This window comes from Cnephaeus nilssonii (assembly GCF_951640355.1).
Source record: "Cnephaeus nilssonii genome assembly, chromosome: 1".
NCBI classification, from domain to species: domain Eukaryota; kingdom Metazoa; phylum Chordata; class Mammalia; order Chiroptera; family Vespertilionidae; genus Cnephaeus; species Cnephaeus nilssonii.
The window spans coordinates 93,779,576-93,807,382 of NC_137072.1; the positions used below are offsets into that span (position 1 = coordinate 93,779,576).

At 38.1% G+C, this 27,807-nt stretch overlaps 1 protein-coding gene across 7 annotated transcripts in view; it reads right to left on the reverse strand.

The window, feature by feature from the left end:
- Positions 1-27,807, reverse strand: part of N4BP2 (NEDD4 binding protein 2) — a 77,809-nt gene that overhangs the window by 43,500 nt on the left and 6,502 nt on the right. For 3 of the 7 annotated variants that reach the window (XM_079774981.1, XM_079774980.1, XM_079774986.1), the window contains exons 2-4: positions 22,242-22,336; positions 6,732-7,866; positions 4,493-4,617 (exon numbers count right to left, since the gene is read on the reverse strand). In XM_079774981.1, coding sequence (XP_079631107.1) covers positions 4,493-4,617; positions 6,732-7,866; positions 22,242-22,336 — 1,355 coding nt within the window. Of the gene's footprint in view, positions 1-4,492; positions 4,618-6,731; positions 7,867-11,654; positions 11,994-22,241; positions 22,337-27,807 lie in introns of those variants that run through there. The other 4 variants (XM_079774985.1, XM_079774984.1, XM_079774982.1 and 1 more) reach the window with 4 other exon arrangements.

Sequence of the window (27,807 nt, forward strand, 5' to 3'; positions counted from 1 at the left end):
GAACCCCAAACAAAAGGAATCCAAAGAGGACCACACCAAGACACATCATAATTAAAATGCCAAGAGCAAAAGACAAAGAGAGAATATTAAAAGCAGCAAGAGAAAAACAGTTAGTTACCTACAAGGGAGCACCCATACGATTGTCAGCTGATTTCTCAACAGAAACTATGCAGGCCAGAAGGGAGTGGCAAGAAATATTCAAAGTGATGAACAGCAAGAATCTACAACCAAGATTACTCTATCCAGCAAAGCTATCATTCAGAATTGAAGGTCAGATAAAGAGCTTCACAGATAAGAAAAAGCTAAAGGAGTTCATCACCACCAAACCAGAATTATATGAAATGCTGAAAGGTATTCTTTAAGAAGAGGAAGAAGAAAAAGATAAAGATAAAAAGTATGAACAACAAATACATATCTATCAATAAGTGAATCTAAAAACCAAGGGAATAAAAAATCTGATGAACAGTATTAACTGGTGAATATAATAGAATCAGGGGCATAGAAAGGGAGTGGACTGACAATTCTCAGGGGAAAAGGGGAGTGGGGGTGTGGGAACAGACTGAACAAAAAGCGTATACCTATGGATGAGGATAGTGGGGGGGGCGGGTAAGGGCAGAGGGTGGGGTAGGAACCTGGTGGAGGGGAGCTATGGGGGGAAAAAAGAGGAACAATTGTAATAATCTGAACAATAAAGATTTATTTTTTAAAAAATGAAACTAAAAAAAAAAAAATACACTAAAAGCAACAATGTATCCTGGATAAGATTCTCAAACAAAAAGACTTTTGTACAAATAAAGTATGGATTTTATTTAATAGTAATGTACCTGTGATATTATGATATAATAGATATTTGGTCTTCATCCTGTTTCTGGCACAGACCTCCCAAAACTGTTGGAATTTCCTAAGTGATGAAAGCTTAAAGATGTTTCTTACGTTATGTTAATACAGTGACTTTGAAAAACACCTAAGGATGGGGGCTGGTTTTCAGTGGAGCTAATTGGTGTTTAGAAGGTTGGAACTTACAGCCTTGGGGTTAGAGAGAGAAGATGAAGATTGAGTTCAACCACCTGTGGCCAATGATTTAATCAATCATGCCTATGTAACGGAGCCTCCATAAAAATCCAAAAGGGCTGTTCGTAGAACTTCCAGGTTGGTGAGCACCTAATGGTACTGGGAGAGTGGTGAGCCTGGACTCCACGGCATAGACACTCCATGCCTTTTCCCCATACCTTGCTCAGTGGATCTCTTCACTTGGCTATTCCTGAGTTATATCCTTTTTTAATAAATTGATATACCTGCGAGCAAACAGGTTTTCCTGAGTTCTGTGAGACACTCTTGCAAATTAATCAAACCTAAGGATGGGATCACTGGAACTTCCAATTTGTAGCCCATGGTAACAACCCAAGCTTTCAACTGGCATTTAAAATGAAGGGCAGTCTTGTACGTATGGAATGTGAGTCTATCTCTGGGTAAATAGTGTCAGAATTGAGATGAATTCTTGGACATCCTGATGAATCCAACAATTGCTTATTGGTATAGGGAAGCCTACACACATACACATACATACATACACGTACACACACACACACGCACACATTGCAAGTGAGTTCAGGAACCCTTTTCAGTACCACTGTTAATTTCTTAGTCTTGAGAAAGGTACCATGGTTATAGAAGATGTTAACGTTAGGAGAAAATGGGTGAATGGTATGCATATAGGAACTATATACTGCCTTTGCAATCTTTCCATAAATCTAAAATTATTCCAAAACAAAGTTTTAAAACAAAAAATATAAACAAACACAATCTAAATGTAAAGCTTTGAAATAAAGTAAACATTATCATACACTGTTGTATAAATGATTTTCTTATAAAACAACTTTTTTCCCCAAGAAATTACATGACTCATGAAATTAATAATGAACCATAATAAATAAGCCTTATAAGGAAATTATTTGCAAAGTTAAAAAGTTCTGTATACTTTCTTACAAATCAATAATGAAAAGACAGATAATCCAATTTAAAAATGCAAAAGACTTGAACAGACAGCTCTTCAAAGCAGATAAACAAATGGCCAATAAGCACATCATCAGCCACTGGGGAAATGCAAATCAAAACCACAATGACCAAACACTTCATAGCCACCAGGATAGCTATAATCAAAAAGAAGATAATAATGTGTTGGTGTTGATGTGGAAATTTGGAACCCTCACAAACTACTACAGTGGGAATGTAAAATTGTGCAGTTGCTTTGGAAAACAGCTTGGCAGTTCCTAAAAATGTTAGATATACACATGTAAGTTTACAGCAACATTATTCATAATAGCCAAAAGGTGGAAACAACCCAAATGTTCAACAACTGACGAATAAATAAAAAAAATGTACCATATCTATACAATGGAATATTATTCAGCCATAAGAAGGAATGAACCTTGAAAACATTATACTGGACCTCATAGTGTGCTCAGTGGTTAGAATGTCAGCCTGCACACTGAAGGGTTGTGAGTTCCATTCCCAGACAAGGATACCTACCTGGATGATAGATTGGATCCCCAGTCCGGATGGGACTTGTGCAGGAGGCAAACAATCAATGTGTCTCTCTCTCACATGAATATTTCTCTCATTTTCTCTCTTCCTCTCCCTTTCTCTTATCTCCCCTCCCTTCTACTCTCTCTAAAATGGATAAAATATCCTCCAGTTAGGATTAACAACAACAACAAATTGTGCTAACTGAAAGAAGCCAGACACAAAAGACCACATGTCATATGATATTCCATTTATATGAAATGTCCTGAACAAGCAAACCTATAGAAATAGCTGTGAGAGGTTGGAAAGAAAAGAGCATGCCCTAACCGGTTTGGCTATGTGGATAGAGCATCGGCCTGCAGACTCAAGGGTCCCAGGTTCGATTCCAGTTAAGGGCATGTACCTTGGTTGCGTGCACATCCCCAGTGGGGGGGGGGGGGGGGGGTACGAGGCAGCTGATTGATGTTTCTCTCTCATCACTGTTTCGAGCTCTCTATCTCTCTCCCTTCCTCTCTGTAAAAAATCAATAAAATATATTTTTTTTAAAAAAGAAAGAAAAGAGCAGTGGCTGCCAATGGGTACAGGATCTTCTTAAAGTGATAAAATGTTCTAAAATTGATTGTGGTGAGGGCTGTATAACTCTGACTACACTAAAAACCATGTGAATTATATCTCAATAAAGTTGTTTAAAAAAGAGTCCTGCATATTAATTTAAGCATTTTTCATTCTCATCTAACCTTTACAACAATCCTGGGTATTTACCGGTGAAGACACAGGTGGGACTTAGCATAAATAACTTCCACAATATCACACTAGTACTGCCAAATCCAAGGCTGCTCTTCACCACATCATACTGTTTCCTTTACTTCTAGTTATGTTGGCATTTTCATATTCCTAAATTCTCACTTTAATAAAGGGTGGAGCAAAATGAGGTTCACGGTTGTTTGTATGGAAAATAATACAATATTAATAATAATACAAAAATAAACTGTGTTCTGTGTACTCACAACTGTAAAACTATTTTTGCCCATCCCTGTATTTAGTTCAAGAAGCACAGAAAAATTTAACAACATCTGAAGATAGTAAACTCAAGTATCTCCTTCATAGTGCATTTATCATAAAAGAAAATCTAAGTAAAATATTGTCTTTTTTTTTTTATCCTCACTCAAGGATATATTTATTGATTTTAGAGAGAAAGGAAGGGGGAAAGAGAAACATCAATGTGAGAGAGAAACATCCATCGGTTGCCTCCCATAAGCACCCCAACCAGGGATCGAACCCACAACCTAGGTGTGTGCCCCAATCAGGAATCAAACCCACTTTTCTGGTGTATTGGACAATGCTCCAATCAACCAAGTCATCCAACAGGGTTGTTTATATTATTTAATATAAATTTCCTACATGAAATTTAAACTATCATGTAACTAACCATTTCATGATAAACCATATTTAGTGAATAGATAGTTGCACTGCACTAAGAAAGAAATGAAAGTTTTACCTATAATCTCCCACAGTTTCAGTTTGAGGATAGCCATTTTTCTCTTACACTATCCTCCATAAAAATTAAACCAACCTAGGAAAGACTGGCGGTTTACAATGCAAATTCCATTTTAGGAACAGGAACCAGAGCATAGCAGACAACTGTAACCATCTTGAGCTATTCTGAGACCCAAGCAGAAAATCTGACTTACTTCTGACAAGATTCCCATTGAATAAATTAAACAAACATACCATGCAATGTTCTATGCATTTTATAAAAATTAACTCATTTAATCTTCATAAGTTTTGAGATAAGACTACCTCTTTTACCTCTTATGGAACACAAAAATAGTGACAGTTATATTGTTATATATCTAGTTATAAATTAAAGTTTAACAACTTTTTAAAAGTTGGATGTCTCTCAAAATATAAATACTAAGAGAATTTTTTCTACTCTAAATATTATCTGGATTCTGATATCTATTCTTACCACGATTCTGATTCCATTCATGTGCTTCTCCTAAGTACTTTACATCAAACTGGTACTGTCCATTTATGTAAAAATAATCATCAGTACTAAGAATGACTCCACTCGGATTATCTTCTTGCATAGTCCTGTAAATGATAAATGGATTTTCATTAATTTTTCTTCTAAATTATCTCTATAAATTCAGTGTGCCAAAAACATCCAAAAATATAACATTAATAGATAACTAATTTAATCTGTTCAATTGTAGAAAGCTAAAAAAAATTTGGGAGGGGTTTCTGACATCTCTATTCCCAGATTTTGGAATTTATCTTCTACATAATTTAAATACATGCAAAAACTAAACAAATAAAATCCAGTGAAAATATCACTATTCTCTCCTCTAAAATATGTGTAAGTACAGTATATGCAAAGCCAAAATGTCTTTTAATTTTAATTAGCATCTACTAAGTGCTAAGCATACATAAGTGAACAAAAAAGATAAAAACATATGGAACTTTCATGCTAGTGAATGCTCACTTGATCTCACCACCTTCTGAGACATTTATCCTCTTTCATCTCTTAAGTCTTCCCTTCTCTAATACTTCTTCCCCTTTAAACATGCACAAATTTCAGCTATCTTTAAAAATTTTCACCACACTTTAAGGACCCCATTCAACTACTACCCAACTTCTTTCCTTTCCTTAACTGCTTTATCATCAATGCTTCCTTAACCCTTTTGTCCTCTACCTTCACAGTGAAACAAAATTGTTTTTAAGATAGCCATTCATGAGCTTCTTTCCAATAAATCCAAAAGCCTTTTTTATCCCTTATTTCCTTGGGCTTACACACTAATTTAATACTGTAGACCATTTTCTCTGAGAAAACTCCGCTCTATGTCTCTGCACTTCCCCGTTATTACTCTCTACTCATTCAAAAAAATATTAAGCCCTGGCCACATAGCTCATTTGGTTAGAGCATCATCCCAATATACCAAGGTCGCGGTTCGATCCCCAGTTTAGGGAACATACAAGAATCAACCAATGAATGCATAAATAAATGGAACAACAAATCAACATTTCTCTTTCTCTCTCTCTCTCTCTCTAAAAATCAATAAATAAAAACTTTTTTAAAAGGCAAAAGAATATTAGTAAGTTCCTACTTTGTGAAAAGTGCTTCTTTCTCTCTCCATTTCCTAACTGCAGCTGCCTCTTGCTCCAAGACCCCTGAAATCTAACCTGTGTCATAGTTCTATTACCATTTTTTTTAAATATTCACAGAAGGATATGTTTTTATTGATTTCGGAGAGAGGAAAGAGAAAGTGAGAAAAACAGATGTGAGCGAGAAACATAGATAGGGTGCCTCCTGCACACGCCCTGACAAGGATTCGAACCCATAACCTGGGTATGTGCCCTGAGCAGGAATCGAACCTTTTTGGTGTATGGGGACGACACTCCAACTGAGCCACCCGGCCAGGGTAGTTCTATTATCTTTTAAGTTACCATCTTTCACTCCAATCTCTTTCATAAAATGTAATATCAAAATTAATTTCAATATCCTTTTTTTTTTATATATTTTATTGATTTTTTACAGAGAGGAAGAGAGAGGGATAGAGAGTTAGAAACATCGATGAGAGAGAAACATCGATCAGCTGCCTCTTGCACACCCCCTATTGGGGATGTGCCCGCAACCAAGGTACATGCCCTTGACCGGAATCGAACCTGGGACCCTTGAGTCTGCAGGCCGACGCTCTACCCACTGAGCCAAACCGGTTTTGGCATAATTTCAATATCCTTAATGTTAGCTTAAAATGTTTTATTGTTGTCATTAAATCAGTGACTCATCCTATGCTCTCTTCCTTCAAATCACACATTTCTAAAAGCATTATTTAGAAAAATGCTACAATTCCAAATTTCCAATTACCATTAGAATTCTTGTACTCAATACTTCCTTGAATTCAAATCAATTATGGCTCTTTAACTCTCTAATCGAAGATGAACTCATCCTTCTCCCACTCAAATTAGTTTTCTTTCACATAAAGTTATTTCTGTTGATTTCACAAACTCACAATCTTGGAATCACTTTTTTTTTCTATTCTGGTGAAAACAGTGGAATCAGCCAAAAAGTCAGAAAAAAATCAGTAGAAAAGAAACATTTTAGGGGTTACAAAACATCTCTATTAAGCAAAAGCACATGTTCATACTCAATTACAAATCTTCAGGTTCATGCACTAGAGTTCTTAAAATTCAATTAAGCCTCATACCTTGCCAAAAAAGATTTTCCTGATCCTGGAAGCCCTCTGAGAAGAATAAGAACTAGTCCAACATAAGATGTCTTCTTTCTTACAACCTGAGAAACTGGAGTTTCTTGCACTTGATAAGCACTTGTTCCCTCTTTATTTCTCCATATCTTTGTTGGAGAAGGGTGAGAAATAATTGGGGATGGAAACGTATAGTTGACAGGTCTCCAGTGTGCAGCTGTGGTAACAACAGGAGCTACAAAGCCATGGTTTGCTTGAAAGAGGTCAAAAGCAGGAATCATTGGATTCCACATTGGTGGAGGTGGAGGAGGCAGCAACAGAGGAAGCGGGGCAAGCATTGGACAGTAATTTACATCCTTCCCCTTTGGTGGCAATTCATTATGCTTGTGTGGCTTGAAATTGAATTCTTCAGAAGGTACAAACATATCCGGGATAGAAGTAGATTTCTGATTCCCACCGGGACCCAGTAAACCAAGCCCTGGATTTTGCACAGTACAGTTTAAAGGAGCCTGAGGTTCATTGGCATCCAAATCTACATGGGCTTGAGAGAACTGAGTCTCAACACACTCAGATTCTAAAAGATCATTCTCTCTTTGATTGCTACTGCTACAACCCACCGCAGTGTCATCTGCTACATTTAAAGAACTACTGAGAAGAGAATCTTCCAATGTGTCATGCTTTATAAAACTTCCGGGCTCATTTGAAACTGACTGTGAAGTTAAGGTGTTTGAACTTAAAGTAGAGGCAGAAGTCTCTACATTTTCATTGTTCAAATCCATATTTTGTGTAGAAAGAATGGGAGTCACACTACTTGAATCTGAATTTATGAATGCACTTGGGTCACTAAAACTATTAACATCTTCCAAAGGCAAAAATGAGCATACTTGGTCTTCAGGAGAAGAGTTCAATTTCTCAAAAGCATTCTGTATCAAGGAATCCAAGTCTTCTGTTAACTGCATGTCAAAGAATGAATCCATTTTTGAATCTTCACTTTCTTCTTCCGGCGGACACTTTTCCATTATTTCATTTACTGCTGCACTTACTTGGTTCTCAGAAGCAATGGTGCTTTTTGAAGACGATTCTTCTATCTTGGTATCAGTGGCAGATAATTCTAATAGACAATCCATGGCATTATCAACTGCACAACAATAAGAACAATAAAAGCAATAAAATAAATACATACATGTACTGAAAATATAAATAATTATACTGGATTTTGCATTATGGAATATAAAGAAAGATGGAGATATGCAATGTTTGTTACTTACAAACAGTAATAATTAGGTTAATAAACTGCCATCAAGTAGATATTCTCTGATGAATTTACTGAGTAAATGTAAAAAGATCTATAATTGTATGTACCAGGGTTATTTCTAAAAATCCTAAAACCAGTTGATCTATTCAAAAATACTTACCTACTGCATGGCCTTTTATATAGTAAGTATTTAAGGTACTCTTCTAGTAAATCTAATTTGAATATGTGATCCATGCCATGAATTTCACTTAATAAAAAAATATGTAAGAGCAGGCACTACCTACATATCAGACATACTTTGTACAAAGATGAGTAAAACATTGTTTTACTACACTTAAAGGAACTTTGCAAATTAAGAAAAACAAATTGCCAGTTATAAAGACAGTCACTGGGATATAAAGTACAGCATAGGGCATACAGTCAATAACACTATAACAATTATGTATGATGCCAGGTGGGTACTAGACTTGTGGGGGTGATCACTTTGTAACATATGTAAATGTCTAATCGCTATGTAGTACACCTGAAACTAATATAATATTGTATGTCAACTGGAATTGAAAAATAATTTAACAGAAAATTTAAGGACTTTTTACAGTCTAATGGAGGCAATTAAAGATAATTATATTAGAGGACAATTACATTACAGATTAAATAATGCACACTTTGAACAATATATAAATGCCATAGCAGCCTTATAGGAGGATAAGAAAAGACATCACATAAGGTGATACGTGAACTAGGACTTGAAGAATAAAAAGAAACTTGTCAGATACAAAAGGGAAAGGCAAAGCCAGTCCTGAAAACATAAAGCATGGTTAAGATATTAAGAGGAGCTGGTGGGCACACAATAGCATAGTGGATAAGAGGAGATAAAACTGGAAAGGGAGCTCAGGTGCCCTGTATGTCACGGTAAGAAATATCAATTTTATTTCTAAGGGAACTGGAAGGGAAATGACCTATCATAGCATTTGGGCTAGAAGTTTTATATGTATCACCTCACTGAATCCTCAAATAAAACTATTAAGTATAGTATTCTTAGCAAATAGATAAAGAAAATGAAGTTCAAAAAGTACATTAACTTGGCCCAAGTCACACAGATAATAAGTGACAGACTCATGACTGGTAAATCTGACTCCAATGGTGAGCTCTTTCTGTTATAACACAAACAGGGAGCCATTAGAATTAAGCATTTGAAATGTGAGATTTTTATCTTTTGTTCTTTAAAGGAAGATAAACATGGAAACAACATAGCACGGTAACACCTCTCGTCTGGAGTCAGAACACCAGCATTTAAATCCCTACTTGCCGGCTATGACACTTTGAATATGTTGCTTAACTTCCCTAAGCCTGGTTTTCTCATTTGCGACATGGGGATAATAAAAGTACCTACCTCATAGGGTTGCTGTGAGGATTAAATGAGATAATCCATGAAAAATTGCTGTGCACAAGGACTGGCACCTAGTAAGCACCCAATTAATGTTCCCTTAAGAAGAAAAACAAAGATGGATTGGAGGGGACAAGCCTGACAGAGACCAGTTAGGAGATTACAAAAATACTACTACCAAAGCTAGAAGTCCTAAACAAGAAAAAAGAAGTTTAAGAAAATGAAAGAAAATACAAGCGGTATTTCTATGAAAGAAAATATACGTGATAGAAAAAGAACAAAGGAAAAGATGAACCAAAAAAAAGTAATGTGTATAAAAGGAAAAGCAATATTAAAATAAATAAAAGGTCAAGATATAGATCACACAAATAAATGAAAGTCCTCACACAAACTGTTGAAAAAAAATTAAAACAATGGTAAAAAAACACAACAAAAACACATAAGCAATTCACACAAGAATTGATGAACAATTTATATACAAAAGTCCAACATTCCTCTTTACTTAAAAAAATAAATAAAAACAGAAAAAACACAAATTGAGAAAAGTAATTTTATTCCTATTAAAATAATACTATGCAATTCTGAAAAGGCTGTGGTGAAATCACTATAATTATACAGTGCTTGTGATATTACAAACTGGCACACATCCTTGGTAGGCAATGTAACAGTGTTTCCTAGAGTTGAAAACTGTTCTTACCCATAACGTAAGAAATAAAACTCTGGGACTAAGAAAAAAAAGCCAAAAGAAAGAAAAAGCAATTTGTACCACGATGGTCTCTGAAATATTAATTATTCATGAAAAACTTAAGATATAATTAAGTAACAAAGCACAACAACTCATTGGACTATTAGAAAGCTGATCAAAATAAATTTAGATTCCAGCAACACTGAAAAAAATGCTTATGTTAGTTTAAATTTAAAAAGCATAATATACAATTTCATCAATGCTACTATTCATACTCAAAATATCAGTATTTATGAACAAAGTGTAGAAAAGATCCTAGAAAAGATAAATATGTTTTTGTTAGGATTGACGGTAATATATTTTTCTTCTAATTCCTCATTGCTATGTTAGTTTATGTGCAACAAATAAATTTTAAAGACATCAAAATCAGGAGATAAATACTAAAGTCACACTTAAAAATTCTACACACCATCATTTCTGGGCATCATGTGGACTGCTAAAAACTGGTTTTCTGCATATATATCATAACAGGATAGATACACTCACATCACAGACCATGTAATGAATAAAAATGGAAGTTTATCACGCATTACCAAAACTTCCCAAATATATAATAATTTTCTTCTACTTATCATGGTCAATTTCAATACTAAGAATCAACATGTAATTTATTCATCCAGTCAACTTTAAGACTTTCCCCTCTGAAGCAAACATACTTCTAAATAATTTATTACAAGTCATTAACAACTTACTATACTGAAGGTTTTACCAACACACACACATACACACACACACACATCCCTTGATCCTGACCAAATAACTAATTTGGGGTGCATACTATTATTTTTCTCATTAACAGATAAGAAAACTGAGACCCACAGAGGTTTAGTGGCAGAGCTGGAAATACAACCCAGGTTTCTTGACTCCAAATCCAATGTTTTGAAAATAGCTCAACCCTTATCAGCTCTCATTTTCACAATTATAGTTACCTTTTCCCTCAATAAATATTTACTGAGGTCCTACCATGAGTCATTTGCTATTTTAAGGGTTGGGGATACAGCAGTAAACAAAACAGTTTTTAAAATCTGTCTTTATGGAGCTTACAGTCTAGGACAGTGATTCTCAATTGGGATGATTCTGACACCTAGGGAACAATGACAATATGTGGAGGCATTTTTAATTGTCACAACTGGGGATGGGGGAGGAGGTGTTACTGGCATCTAGGGGGTACAGGCCAGGGATGCTGCTGAATATCCTACAAAGCAAAGAAAGCCACTCACAGGAAAGAATTATCCAGTCCAAAATGTCAATAGTGCCAACCTGGTCTAGCAGGGAGGTAAAAAAGTAAATAAACATAGACTATGATATCTATACATACATTTTACATCAAGAACTGTACATTTCTTGAAAGCAGAAACTATGCTTTATTCTTCACATCCCTCAGTATACCAAACTTAGAACCTTTCCCCCAGTAGATGCTCAATAAGTGACAAACAAAATAGAAATAAGGCAGTCATTTTTCTATATTACTACAGTCATTGCATAGTACATGAAGTCTTCTTATAAGATACAAAGGGTTCAAACTAAACTTTTTCTCACCTTTGAAATCACATTCAGAAAGCATCAAATACACTACATCAGGATCCAGATCAGAAAACATCTCTGAGATATTGGTGAAGAGTTCTTCCTGATCAACTTTTGTTTCACACATGGAAGGAAGAGTAGTTGGCTCCTCATGACTAGCAACACTGGATACGACAACTTCCTTAAAGTTTGCAGTCTTCCGAAAAGGATTTCCCCCAAGATTTTTCCTTCTCCTTGGCATTCTGACTTCCAAAACTAAAATATTTCCCTTTATTATGTAAGATGTTTAATATTTAAGTCATACCTCAAAGAAAACAGGGTTAAATATCTTGCACAATCCAGCAGTAATAGGACCTAAAATAAAAAGCAAGTAGAAACACTCAGACTATATAGTTATATTTCCATTTCTAATATTGGAATAATATCTTATTTAACTCTAAGAAAGTACTACCATCTCTGGAAGCAAAGCCAAAAAGCAGTCAAACAATTTCTCCCTCTCCAAAATATTCCAGTTTTCCCAGGATTGAACATGTTAAAAATTAGGATCTTAACAAATGTAACATTTTCAGAACAGTGAATACACTGTTTTAATCATTATTTCTATTAAGAAAAACCATAAAACAATACTGAACACCCACATTTGGAGGTCTACAGAATCACAAACTTAACATATCCAAAACTGAGCTACTGATCATCTCCTCCAAACCTGCTCTTCCCAGACTTTCCCATCTCAATGCAACTCTATTCTTCCAACTGCTCAGGTCAAAATCCTGGAGTAGCTCTTGACTCCGCTCAGCCCACATCCAATCAGTACGCCAATTTTGTCAGTACAACCCTTAAAATGTATCCAGAATATGAACATTCCTCACCATCTCCACTGCTACCACAGCCTCTTGCCTAGATTACTGCAACAGTCCCATCACTCTTTCTGCTTCCACCCTTGCCCCTTCCGTCTACTTAGCACAGCAATCAAGAGTGACTTGATTAGCCGAAACCGGTTTGGCTCAATGGATAGAGCGTCAGTCTGCAGACTGAAAGGTCCCAGGTTCGATTCCGGTCAAGGGCATGCACATTGGCTGCGGGCACATCCCTGGTAGGGGGTGTGCAGGAGGCAGCTGGTCGATGATTCTCTCTCATCGATGTTTCTAGCTCTCTACCCCTCTCCCTTCCTCTCTGTAAAAAAATCAATAAAATATATTTTAAAAAAAAAAAAGAGTGACTTGATTAAACTGTAGGGTAGGATCATGCCTCTCTTCTGCTGAACTATCCACTAGCTTCCTACCTCAGTCAGGGTAAAAGCCAGAGCCCTTAAAATGGCCTATATCCCAGGCACTTGTTACTTCAATGATGTCATCCCTAATCCTTTTTTCATCACTCATGTCACTCCAGCCACACTTCCCCTCATTGCTCTTCTTCAAACACACTAGCCATGCGCCCACCTGGGAGCCTCTTTACATCTTGATTCCTCTAGTCTATCTGAATTACTATTCTCACATGTAGTATTTCCTCACTGCCTTCCTATCATTACTTAAATGTTACCTTCTCAGGAAGTCAGTCCCCTAACACTACTTAATCCTTCTTCCCTATAAGACTTAATTATCTTCTAACATAGTATATTATTTTATTTGTTTTACTTACTTATTGTATTTACTACCCATATTCCAGTAAAGTGTAAGCTCTGTAAGGACAGGGACTCATATATCTGGAGAACTCCAGGCAGTCTACTTGCTTTCTCTGCCTGTCTAATAAACATTTCAAACTTAACATATCTAAAACTAAATGTCTGATATTATCCCGAAAATCTGCTCTAACCATTTAGTTGGCTACCATCACCTGTACTCTTGTCTCTTAAATGGTCTCCCTGCTTCTAACCCTTGACCCCTATAGTTTATTTTCAACTTACCAGCCAGAATGATCTTCATACAACATAAGTCAGAATGAATCAGGATCTGCTCTAAATCTTCAGTTGGTTCCCCATGTCACTCAGAGTAAAACCTAACATTTTTACAATGGCCTACCTCCCTGCTGGCCTTTTATATGTACTCTTCCCCAAGGTGTTTGCATTGCTTTCTCACTCCTTCAAATCTTTGGTCAAGTGTCCATTCAATAATTTCTTCTTGATTACACAATTTAAAATCATAGTCCAGCCTGGCCAGTGTGACTCAATGGTTGAGGATCAACCTACCTATGAACCAGGTGGTCATGGTTCAATTCCCAGTCAGAGCACATACCCGGGTTGCAAGCTCGATCCCCAGGAGGGGGCATGCAGAAGGCAGCCCATCAATGATTCTTTCTCATCACTGCTGCTTCTATCCCTTTCTCCCTCTCCCTTCCTCTTGGTGATATCAATAAAAAGGTATTTTTTAAAAAATAATAATAATTAATTAATTAATTTAATTAAATCATAGCCCAGCTAGAGTGGCTCAGTTGCTTGAGTGTTGTCCTGTGCACCAAATGGTTGCCAGTTCGATTCCTGGTCAGGGCACATACTTAGGTTGCAGCTTCAAACCCCATTTGAGGCACGTAAGGAAGGTAACTAATCAATGCTTCTCTCACATTGTTTCTCTCTTTCTCAATCTCTAACTCTCTCTCTCTCTCTCTCAGCATGATCTAAAGTGAAGATTAAAAAATAATAATAAAAATAAAATAATACCTCACATTCCCTCTTCCCTTAACACTTTCTAACATACAACAAATTTTAGCTTTTTAATTAAATGTATTGTGTCATAGCTCTCTCCATCTTCCAGAACTGCACTGTTATTATGGCAGCCACCACCAACATTTGCCTATTTAAATTAAAATTACATTTTTTACATATTAATACCAGGTAAAGTAGAATTTAAAGCAAATAAAATTACCACAGGAGTACATTATATAAAAAACATACATAAAAATATCTGTCCACCAAAAAGATATAGCAACCCTCAATGTGTATGCACCAAACAACCACGCCACTAAAGAAGTGAAGCAAACACTGACAGAATTTAAAGAAATAGACAAGTTCATGATTATAGTTAAGAGACTCCAATAACCCTCTCTCAACAATTTATAGAACAACTAGACAGAAGATCTGCAAGGATATAGAATTCAATAATACCATTACAATGATCTAATCAACATTTGCAGAACACACCACCCAGTAACAGGAGAATATACATTCTTTTCAAGTGCCCACAGAATATAATATATAGACATATGTTTGACCATAAAAAACACCTCAAAAAATTTAAGAGAACTGAAATTATACAAAGTATGTTCTCTGACCACAACAAAATCAAATTAGAAATTAATAACAGAAGATAACAAGAAAATCTCTAAACACCTGGAACCTAAGCAATATACTAAATAATCCATGTCAAATAGAAAGTCACAAGGAAAATTTTAAAATGCATTGAAATAAATGGAAATGAAAATACATCATATCAAAATTTGTAGACACAGCTAAAACAGCAATGACAGAAATTTACAGCACTAAATTCATACATTAGAAAAGAGGAAAAGTCTCAAATCAATAATCAACACCCCCCCCCTCAAGAACCTAGAAAAAGAAGAGCAAAATAAACCCAAAGCCAGTAGAAGGAAGGGAATAAAGATAAGACCAGAAATAAATGAAGTTGTAAACAAAAGTAAAGAAAAAAGACCAATGAAATAAATTGATGGTTCTTTGAAAAAAATCAGTAAAATTGACAAATCTCTAGGCAAAACTGAGAAAGAAAGAAAAAAGAGTAACACACAAATTACCAATATCAGGAATAAAACAAGAGATATTACTACAGACCCTATAGGCACCTAAGGAATCCTTTTTATAGACACTAAATTATTAAAACTAAAAAAAACTAACAAGGGAATCCTATAAACAACTGTATATACAAAAGTTTGACAACAGGTATGAATGGACTCATTTCTCAAAAACTACACAAACTACCACAACTTACCCAACAATCCTATCTAATAAAATGGTAATATGCAAATTAACCGTCACTCTGTCACAAAGGTGGTGGCGCCCATAGCCACAAGATGGCAGTGCCCAGTCTTCTCAGCCCCGCTGGAGTCCCCCAGTCCCGGGGTGGGAGAGGCAGCCACTGAAAGTGGGCAGCATGAGCAACCTGGCGGAATGCTTGTTTTGTCGCCACAGCAACAAGGCAAGTGTTCCGCATCTGGCTGCGGATGGGCCTCTGGCCAGGCTGGGGCGCGGAACACTTGCGTTGACCCAGCGACGAGGCAAGCATTCCATGCCCAGCCGCGGATGGGCCTCTAGGCTGATGAGAGCCTCTGGGCAGCGGGCGCGGAGCGGCCAGGCCCCGCAGAGAGCTACGGGCGCACAGATTTTTATATATATAAAAGTCTAAGCAACCACCTGACCTGCCGGTAGCTATGACGTGCACTGACCACCAGGGGGCAGATGCTCAATGCAGGAGCAGAAACCACAGGAAACATGGAAGAGACTGATGAATCTCAGAGGGAAGGGGGGGGCAGGGAGGGTGGGAAGAGATTAACCAAGGATCTTATATGCATACTAGAGGCCCAGTACATGGATTTGTGCACCGGTGGAGTCCCTCGGCCTGGCCTGTGGGGATCAGGCCAAAACCAGCTCTCCGACATCCCCCAAAGGGTCCCGGATTGCGAGAGGGTGCAGGCCAGGCCAAGGTACCCCACCAGTGTGCTAATCCGTGCACCGGGCCTCTAGTAAATAAATAAAAGCCCTATGACTTTTAATGAGATTTAATTCACAATTTTAACCCTTTGCACTCGCTTGCTTTTTTCTCGATTCCTTTATTCTACTCGGGATTTAATTTTTTAAATACCCTAGATTTTACAAAGCGCGGCAGTACAATAAAAAACTGGAGTTTCTTTTCATACAAACTTATTTATTTGGATTTTTTTTATATTTCAAATTATTGATACATTCAAAGAGTATAAAAAGAGCTGCTACCAATGCTAACCGTGTGGAGTCACACTCGACATCCGAGTGCAAAAGATTAAAACTCCCAAAATATAAGTCCCAGGCTCAGAGGTGTGATGGGGCGTTGCCTTCCCCTGACTGCCAGGTCGCCTCCCGCCCCTGAGGGCTCCCGGACTGTGAGAGGGGGCAGGCAGGGCTGAGGGACCCCCCACTCCAGTGCATGATGCACTGGGCCTCTAATAGAAAAATAGAAGTTGCCCTAACCGGTTTGGCTCAGTGGATAGAGCGTTGGCCTGTGGACTGAAGGGTCCCAGGTTTGATTCCGGTCAAGGGCATGTACCTTGGTTGCGGGCACATCCCCAGTGGGGTGTGTGCAGGAGGCAGCTGATCGATGTTTCCATCTCATCGATGTTTCTAGCTCTCTATCCCTCTCCCTTCCTCTCTGTAAAAAATCAATAAAATATATTTAAAAGAAAAAGAAAAGTAAATCTAACAGCCAGACTTACAGTTATCAGCAACATTTACACAGCTGATAAATCCAAAGTACATTTATCTTCTGAGGACAGTGCCACTCTCAGAATTTTCATATCATTCAACTTGGAAACAGTGAAGTAAGTGATCAAAAGTTTAGTTTGCAGTGAACCAGAAGGTCACGGTTCGATTCCCTGTCAGGGCATATGGGCGGGATTGCAGGCTCGAAGCCCAGTGTAGGCATGCAGAAGGCAGCCGATCAATGATTCTAATCATTGATGTTTCTCTCTCTCTCTCTCCCTCCCTTCCTCTCTGAAATAAAATCATATTTTAAAAAAGGCGCCCTAGCCGGTTTGGCTCGGTGGATAGAGCATCAGCCTGCGGACCGAAGGGTCCCAGGTTCGATTCCAGTCAAGGGCACATGCCTGGGTTGCGGGCTTGGCAGACAATCAATGATTCCCTCTCATCACTGATGTTTCTATCTCTCTCTTCCTCTCTGAAATTAATAAAAATATTTTTAAAAAATAAAAATAAAAAAGGCTTAGTTCTAGGATCTCTTCTTTTCCCTACTTAAACCACTCCTTTAGTGAATACACCCAGTCTCATGGCGGGCTTTGATATTAAAACAAAATGCTAACAAATTTAAATCTCTAACTGCACCTCTTTTCCCTAACCCCACAACCACAGTAAACTACTCACTGAATACCTCCACTTTGTGTAATAGACATCTCACACCAGGTATGTCTAAAAGTGTTACGATACTCCACTGCAGACCTGCCCTAACTAGAGTCCTTTCAATTTCAGCTAACAGCAATGTTCGGTTGCTAAGATTAAAAAACTAAGTCTTTTTTTTTAATCTTTATTGCTGCAAGTATTATCAGATGTATCATTGGCAAATATGTTCTTCCATGCAGCTGAGTCTTTTTTGCCTCCTCTTTCCCTCACACTTATCATTCAGCAAATCTTGCAAGTTCTAAATTCAAAATATATTCAGGTCATATGGTAACTCTATGTTGAACCTTCTGAGGAACTGCCAGACTGTTTTCCAAAGAGGCTGCACCATTTTCAAGTTCCAACAATGCATGCAGGCTCCCATTTCTCTATATCCTCACCAAACATGTTATTGTCTATCTTTTTTTATTATGGCCCCCCTAATGCTATCCTTGTGGTTTTGACTTGTATTTCCCTAATAACTGTTGTTGACGATCATTACATGTGCTTAATGACATTTGAAGAAATGCCTATTTAGACCCTTTGTCCATTTTCAAATTTAAGGTTGACAACTATATAACTGAGCTGCAATAGTTATTTACTAGTATACATTCTGGATACAACTCCCTTATCAAATAATTTCTTCCATCTGTCAGTTGTCTTTACACTTTCTTGATGGTGTTCTTTGAAGCACAAATAATTTTTATCTTGATGAATTTATCTATTTGTTTTCTTTTGCCACTTATACTTTTACTGTCCTAAGAAACCTTTGCCTATCCCACCCGGCTGGCATGGCTCTATGGTTGATCATCGACCTAAGAACCAGAAGTTCATGGTTTGATTCCGGGTCAGGGCACATGCCCAGGTTGTGAAAGGGCAGAGCAGGACAGCACAAAATGTACTGTACCCTCCATCCTGTGTAACTATGTATATGACTCCTTTTTCTTAGAAAACCGCGAGAATGTAACAGTTGCATAAACCTGCCAATAGGAATGTAGAGAAGTAGACTCAGTCCAAATTAGGCAATCTCTGTAACCCACGTCACTTCCCTAAGCCCACCCAAATGACCAACCCTTTATAACCTTCCGCTCTCCCGGGGTTCGCTCTCTTTGTTCTCACTGCTATGCCAGAAAGAGGCCGGGAGCCAAACCCGGGTTTGAATAAAGACTCTTTGCTTTTGCATCGAAGAAAAGGCTCCCTGGTGGTTGATTATTGGGGACCCTGAACTCTGGGCATAACAGTTGCAGGCTCAATCCCCAGTATGAGGTATGCAGGAGGTAGCCAGCCGATCAATGATTCTCTCTCATCACTGATGTTTCTATCTCTCTCTCTCCCTCTCCCTTCTTCTCTGAAATCAGTAAAAATAAAATTTAAAAAAAAAAATTTTTTTGCCTAACACCAGGGAAGGCAGGGGAGGTTGGGTGGGAAGTAATCAACCAAAGAACTTGTATGCATATCTATAATCTATAATAATAAAAGCATAATATGCTAATTAGACCAGACAGCCGAATAGTGGAATGACCATCCAGATGACTTTCTGGACGAAGCAGCGGCTGCAAGGGCCGAGCCCCTTGCATGAATTTCATGCATCGGGTCTCTAGTATATCTATATCTATGTATATCTATATAGATATACATGTATAACCCATGGACACAGACAATAGGATGGTGAAGGTCTGAGGCAGGGGGTAGGGCAGGCTAAAAAGGGGAAAATGGGGAAAAAAGGGGACATATGTAATACTTTCAACAACAATGATTTAATTAAAAATAAATAAATAATTAATTAAAAATACATTTTAGATATTATCTAATTGGAGTTTTATAAAGTGCTATAAAACAAAGCAAGACACAAAACTTATGTAATTTATACAGACACCCAAATGGAACTGGGTTAATTAGACTAAAAAGAAAATATGTGAATAATGTGATTAAAAGTAACTATTTTTAGCACACTATATTTTTATGTACTACTTTTATATTTTTTAAATAATCTATTATGTATATATTCTTTAATAATCAGGAAAAAAACAATCACTATTATCAATTAAAGCTGAATCTTGGACTTCCCTCTATACTACCTCCAGCTCATAAACTATATATCCCTCCCACCCCCTTTTTTCTTTGTATCTACTATATGTGAGGTAGTCTGAGTTCCAACCAATATTTAGTATGCTGAAGAAACTCATATGTATAAAAACATACATAGCTGCCCTGGCTGGCTTGGCTCAGTGGATAGAGCTTCAGCCTGTGGACTGAGGGGTCCCGAGTTCGATTCCAGCCAAGGGCACATGCCTGGGTTGCGGGCTCGATCCCCAGTGGGTGGTGTGCAGGAGGCAGCCGGTTAATGATTCTCTCTCATCATTGATGTTTCTATCTCTCTCTCCTTCTCCCTTCCTCTCTGAAATCAATAAAGAAATATATATTTTTTAAAAAAACATACATAGCTGACATTACCTTCCAATTACCAATTTTACTTTATAAATCTAGTTTATTTCAAACCCATTTATTCACTTAAGTAATGTTTAATTCTTTTTATTACCTGACCTTATGTATCTTTCTTTTTCCAAAAAGAGAGCCTTATTAATACAATAGTTTAAACAAGCTTGTGTAGCTTCTTCAGATATATTATACCTGACCTAAATTAAGAGTGTATTCTAAAAGGATATGGGAAAAAAGGATGGTTAAGTAAAGTGTGATATATTATAGAGAAATACGAAAGGACTAGCTCAAATGAAAAACCTAAAAATCAACAATATATATTTTTATTAACAGTGATACAATGAACATAGACATTTCATGTACACAGTTCTCAAGCTCTTCCACCTCTATAATTCAATTTTAACCTGACAGAGAACCTAACCAATACATACTTGCTTACTGATCATCATCAAAATGTTATAGCACAGGGAGAGATCAACCAAAGGACTTATATGCATGCATATAAGCCTAATCAATGGACACAGACAACAAGGGGGTGGGGGCATGAATGGAAGGTGGGGGGTTATGGGGGAATAAGGACACATATGTAATACCTTAATCAATAAAGAAATTTTTTAAAAATGTTATAGCACAGTGAGCAGAGATTTTATCATCCCTAGTTTGTTGGGGTTTTTTAACAGATAAGGACATGTTCTTTTAACCATAAAAAGAGAAATCCATGGTGAACAAAAAAAAATCTATAATTAGCAGTAGAGTGAACACAAACTCTAACAGTGGTCCAGCAATGGTCAGTACTGTCATTAAAGTAGATATACCAATAAATACCACTTAAAAAAAAAAACTTCCCACTAAAAAAAAAGAACCTTTCATATCATCAACACAACACTAAAAGGATTTAGCTTATCATTTTATGAATAAGTCTGTTATATGTATATAAGGAATAGTAATTTTAAATAACTCTCTTTTATGGGGAAAAATTTTAAAAATAATAAATTTCTATAATGACCAAGAAAGATTCTATTTAATACTCAATATCAACCATCTAGGAAGAATGGGCCTATGAAGAATACTATCATCAATAAAATATAATAATACTTTCGCTATTTAAAACCATAAGAAAAAGAACATTCAACAATAAAGAATTAAAAAAAATAAAATCGCTCTATAAGGAATACACAGGGAAGTTACAGGACCCAAACATGACATTATCCCAGACAAGATCAAAAGCAACTCCCTCAGAAACAAATGCTACCAAGAACCAAAACAATCAATTTTTCCTGGAAATTAAATTACCTACTACATGATTTTAAGTGTGCTGTGAAAAGGGTAAGGTAGATACTAAATCTCATCAAGGCATAAATAATACGTCACTGAAAAAGAGAATTTATCTATCTATCATAAGAACTATTATTATAGATCATTAAAAACATCCTAAATACTGATGGATAAGAGCATGATTAAATAAATTATGGAAAAATACCTTCTGGAATACTATGCAGCTATTAAAAAGTTTAAGGTGGAATGCAAATACAGATGTATATAAAAACCAGAAAGATGTGAAACACATTCTTAAGGGGAAAAAGTCAGTTGCTGAACAATATACAGCTTTTGGCCAAAGAATGGTAGGAAGGTGTATTTCTCTATTATTCTTCAACATTTTCTATAATACTTCATTACTTATTGCCAGTATTAGTTTTGCTTAGTTATTTTAAAGGCTCACAGTGTTGGTTTTACTGACAAATTTTCATCTGTATGAGCATATTTCCCAAATTGGCCATGTTCCCTGAGGACATGGATTATGACATAGACTCCTGGGACTTAGGCACAAATACAGGTGCATAATAATATTTGTGAATGGCTAACAACATATAAAATATGAAGGAGGAAGAAGGGGCATTTTAGTAGCAGAGAAACTAAAACACATATTAAAACCAGGACCACAATGTAGTTCTAAAGGCTTTTTGGGTCAACATGTTTTATGCAACCACAAGCTCTTTGAGAAATTCTAGTAACAAAATCTGTTAAAAGCTTGAAAACCTATGTATAAAGTCATACTCTATGACTTTAACAATACTTACTGTCTGTCTGGATGCTATCAATGTGCTCATTAAGGCCACAGTTGATATCTGTAAACTCTACAGCTCTTCCTATTATCCAAAATAATGTCTTCTTACTATAAAAAACATACATAAAAATTATAATATATAAATAAAGGAAAGTTTATGTCAAACTATAATCTTAAATGAAAAGAGGTCCAAAAGTATATAATCTATACTAATAAAAAGGTAAGATGCTAATTAGACCGGGTCAACCAGACATCTTTCAGATGTCCGACTTCCTTCTGGACAAAGCTGCCGGGGCCAAGGCAGAGGCAGTTAGGGGCGATCAGGCTGGCAGGGGAACAGTTAGGGGGCGGCCAGGCCGGCAGGCAGGCGAGTGGTTAGGAGCCAGCGGTCCCAGATTATGAGAGGGATGTCCAAATGGAGAGGGTGCATGCCAGGCTGAGGGATCCCACCCCCCGTGCACGAATTTCATGCACCAGGCCTCTAGTATTTATAATATAAATATATATGATATTCCAAAGCGAAAGCCACAAAAGTAAAGAAAAAGAAAAAAGACCAACCTCATTTGCCATCAGTGGAGGCGACTATTACAGTTTGGAAATGATTATATAAGGGGGAAAAAAACTAAGCATTTATTCTGCTTTTAAGTAAAATGTTACTTCATGGTAACAAAACAGTCCTATTTAATGAAGGAAATCTCTCTATAAAAGAAGACTATGGCCTGGCTGGTGTGGCTTAGCGATTGTTGCATGGACCCAAGAAATTGCAGGTCCAATTCCTGGTCAGCGCATACGCCCCAGTTGGTGGCTTGGCTCAATCCCCAGTAGAGGATACGCAGGAGGCAGCCTATGGATAATGTTTCTGTCTCATTGATGTTTCTATCTCTCTACCCCTCTCCCTTACTCTCTCTCTAAAAATCAATAAAAACATTTTTTTAAAAAGACTAATTAAAAGGAACAATGAAATCCAAAACTGATTACCATTTTATAACCCATAACTAAAGAGCTGATCAAGAATCAACAGTTACTGCCCTAGCCTGTTTGGCTCAGTGGATAGAGTGTCAGCCTGTGGACCAAAGGGTCCTGGGTTCGATTCCAGTCAAGGACACGTACTTTGGTTGCAGGCTCCTCCCCAGCCCAGGGCCCTAGTGGGGCTCATGCAGGAGGCAACCAGTCACAGGAGGCAACCAATCAATGTGTTTCTCTCACATCAAGGTTTCTCTCGTCTTTCCCTCTATATTCTACTCTCCCTAAAAACAAATGGAAAAATATCCTCGGGTGAGGATTAACCTTTTGCACTCGGATGTCGAGTGTGACTCGACACGGTTAGCATCGGTAGCAGCTCGTATGTCGAATTGTATTGAATGTATCAATAATTTGAAATGTAAAAAAATCCAAATAAATAAGCTTGTATGAAAAGAAACTCCAGTTTTTTATTCTACTGCTACGCTTTGTAAAATCTGGGGTATTTAAAAAATTAAATCCCGAGTAGAATAAAGGAATCGAGAAAAAAGCAAGTGAGTGCAAAGGGTTAACAAACCAAAAAAAAGAATCAACAGTTAGCAATGCAATCTAAAGTTAAGTGAGAATGTCAGTCATCAGGTGAAAGGTTGATAAGTGATATAGCCGTTGCCAAAGTACCATGCCACAGATATTACTTATTTCACATCTCTGTGCCTTACACAGGTTCTGCCCTAAGTCCTTCTACCCCATCCCACCCAACCCATATTTCTTCGCTCTATTAACTTCCCTCAGGAAAGTTTTCCATTATCCCAAAGTCTGATTTAGACACAGCTCCCACTACACCCTAGATATACCTCTACCTTAGCACCTTTGCATATATTTGTTTAGACTACTAGCTTATAAGCATTAGCATCTCATAGATGTCTTGTTTAGCAAACAGCTCAACAAGTATTTGTTATAATTCAGCACAAACCAATTTAGTTCTTTAAAATATTGGACTTATCATTTCAGTACCTGGAATACTCAGATCCAGAATACAGGGCATCTCTTTCCCACAAATAAAGTACCTAGGAAAATCTATCTATATAATAGAGGAATATGCAAATTAGCTGGGACGCCATAACGTCACAACCGAACAGCAGGGACCTGAAGCTGCATGGCACCTGGCCGGGGCGAGGGACCTCAGGCTGCGCCCCCCGCCTGGCGGGGCTTGACAGGGGACCTGAGGCTGCACTCCCCACCCGGCGGGGCTTGACGGGGGACCTGAGGCTGCACTCCCCACCCAGCACTGGGCCGGTGGACCTGAGGCTGCGCCCCCTGCTCAGAGGGGCTTGACGGGGATGGGGCCGGCCAGGTCTGGGTCTCACCCAATGGGGGTGGGGCCAGCTGAGTCTGAGTCTCCTGCATTTTTTAAGCACGTGCGGGTGGTGGGCAGGGACTTGACTCCAGGTCCCACGGCACGCCCCAGACTCTGACAAGAAGATTTTCATATACATTTTACTAATTTTCTTTCATCTCTGACACTTCTCTATTATAGAGAAAGGGCAAATAGCAATATTAAAATATTTCCTCTAATTAATTCCCTTTTAGTGTGCATGAATTTCGTGCACCAGGCCACTAGTAAATTTATAATCAGAAGGCTGGTTTGTGGAGAGCGGCTACAGCGTTGGACAGGTTCAAGCCTCGGACTAATGAGAGGGCACGGTCCTGTCGTGGCAAAGCCACGTGCAGGCCCCAGCTTGGAGGGCAAAGCCCTCCAGCACAATCGTAGCCAAAGGCTATGTTTGTAAGCTTGACCTTATGGTCCAAACCTGTGGTGACAGGTGGCTGAGTGATGTAGGCTGTGGGAGGTGCAGCAAGTGCTGCCAAAACAAAGCTTGATAGAGTTCTCAGGTGCACGTAATTAAGTAGATTTGAAACTCAAGAGAATATTGTACACATCTTGACCACGCCTTTGCTTTGCCTCGTGGGATCTGACCATACTAGTAAAATAAAGACTCGGCTTACAGGCTGTGTCACTGTCTCTCCATCCAAGAACAGTGTCCCACCTAGCCCCAGCTATAGTCTATTGTCTGTTTTCTTTAAACCTTCACCGCCCACCGCCCCCTCAGGTTCACCACTGACCGTGCTGGGCGCGGTTCACTGGGTTACGAATTATAATGGGGGTTGGGGAGTTATAATGGAAATTTTTTATCTTCCCAGAACTCCTTCTCTTTCCCTCCTCTAGATGTCTATTTTCTGCTAACAGACCCTAGGTCACATATGTGGGCACATCACATGACCTAGGCTGAACTAAGCATAGTACGTCCTGCCTTCAGTTGTAGTAATTGGTCAAGGGATGGGCATGTGACCAAATCTATCTAGAGCAGTGATGGCAAACCTATGACACGCGTGTCAGCACTGACACGCGTAGCCATTTCTGATGACACGCGGCCGCTGAGGCGGCCGCATGCCGAGGATGAAACATTTGCTGCTCCTGAGGATGAAACATTTGCGAAATAATGTTTTTTCCTCAAAGTGACACACTACCCGAGTTATGCTCAGTTTTTTGGCGAAGTTTGACACACCAAGCTCAAAAGGTTGCCATCACTGATCTAGAGCCACTGACATACGACTCTAAGTAAATAAGCCTGTGCTGCCAGAAACACGGTCCCACCATGTAAAGAAGCATATTAGCAGTAGAAATGACGCCAGTATGCACATACTGTAAGTATAGAAAATTTCATTATTGGCAAGTTCCCACTTTATCAGTTATTGGCCATCTCTATCCATACAATTTCTGTTATACAGGGTGGGGCAAAAGTAGGTTTACATTTGTTCATATGAAAGATAATACAATTGATAAATAATAATACAATAATAAACTGTTTGTATACTCACAACTGTAAATCTACTTTTACCCCACCCTGTATGGTTACTGAACCAGTAACTTTTTTCTCCATAGATTATTTCAAACTGTATCTGTTACTTGCATCCAACAAGTCCTAACTAATAAACAGAGAAACTAATTAGATGAAAATTTATGTCAAAAGATATATTTCACTGAAGCTGTAAAAGGGCCTACCTAATATGCCTTTCCTAACTTAGAAAATTTTCATCCATCAGTTATGTGTCTTTCCTTTTCCTACTAGGTAAACCCCCAAGTTACTATTTAATTCCCTTATATTCTGTGCAAATCACATCATTTTTTTAAGATAATCACTCTACCTTTCTTTCATTTCACCCTAACAAGTACCTGGTAAGATGACAAATAAGCAAGCAATCTTACCTTATAATAGACAAATATGCAAATTGACCGCACCTTCGCTACGCCAAGCCACGCCCACCAAACAAGCCACGTCCACCAAACAAGCCACGCCCACCAGGAAACCGTTGCAGGGACGTTGGGGTGTGGCGGAGCCCAAGGCCGGGAAAGCCTCGGGCGGAGGCTTTCCCCAGCCTTGGGCACCAGCGGGGAGCCTGCATGGATCGCAGGAAACCACTGGGGGTCGGCTCCTTCGATCCTTAGCAGGGATGTTGGGTTCGGCCGAGCCCAAGGCCACCGCCCGGGGCCAAGCCCCGACCCTGAAAGAAGGCAGAAGGCGGTAGCCACAGCCAAGGCCTGGGTCCCCGGTGCTGGCAGAAAACTGGTGCAGGCAGCCAGGTGAATGAAGGTCTATTGCACGAATCTTCGTGCAAACGGGCTACTAGTTACAGTATAATAACAGAACACAGATTTGTAGAGAAACAACTCAAAGTCGTGGGTATCAAAGATATCCCATAGAGATACCATCTGACTGAGACCTGAAATACGAGTATGAGTTAACAAAACCAAAGGGAGAAAAACAGGGAACTAGGGAAGGCATTCCAGACAGGGGTAGCTTCAGTACTCGGGCCAAATTTAAGTAACTTTGAATCTTAAGGGAGAAATGCAAGTAACTGAATACAAGTAAGCATTGGGGGCAAAGTGAAAAAGGATGAAAAGATAAATAAGCCAGATCATGAAAATCCTGAAAGCCAAGTGAAGTTCAGACTTTTCTTGAAGGCAATAAAAAAAATCACAAATAAGGGTTTTTAGCAGAGGAATTACATGCTCAAATGTGTTAGACAAATTACTGTGGGCAAACCGGGTTGGACAGTAAGACTGGAAGAGGGTAAACATTCAGGAGGCTATTGCAGCAATCCAGATAAGAGATGATGCTAACCATGGAGTAAGATGGTAGCCTTGGGGATAAAGAAAAGGCAAAGATTCAAGAGACATTAAGAAAAAATAATCCAACAGGGCTTAGTGATCAATCAGAATATAAAAGGGAAAAAAAAGACAATAAATAGCCCATATTTCTGCCAAGTTATTATTAGCTGAATCTACTATTTACTGAATTCTGACCACTCATGCAGTATCTCATTTAATCTTCCCCTAGAAAAAAGACAGAAAACAGTCAGTTTGTTTCCTATTTTTGATTTGAGGATGGGAGAGGAAAGGTTGATGATTACAGTTTTGGACATGCCAAGTTTGAGGTATGTGTAGGAGCATACAAATGGACAGATCATGAACATACATGACATATGAGGCAGTTATCAGGAAAGAGCTTTGGGCTGGAGATTAGAGAATTAACAGCATAGAGAGAAATATTTTTAAA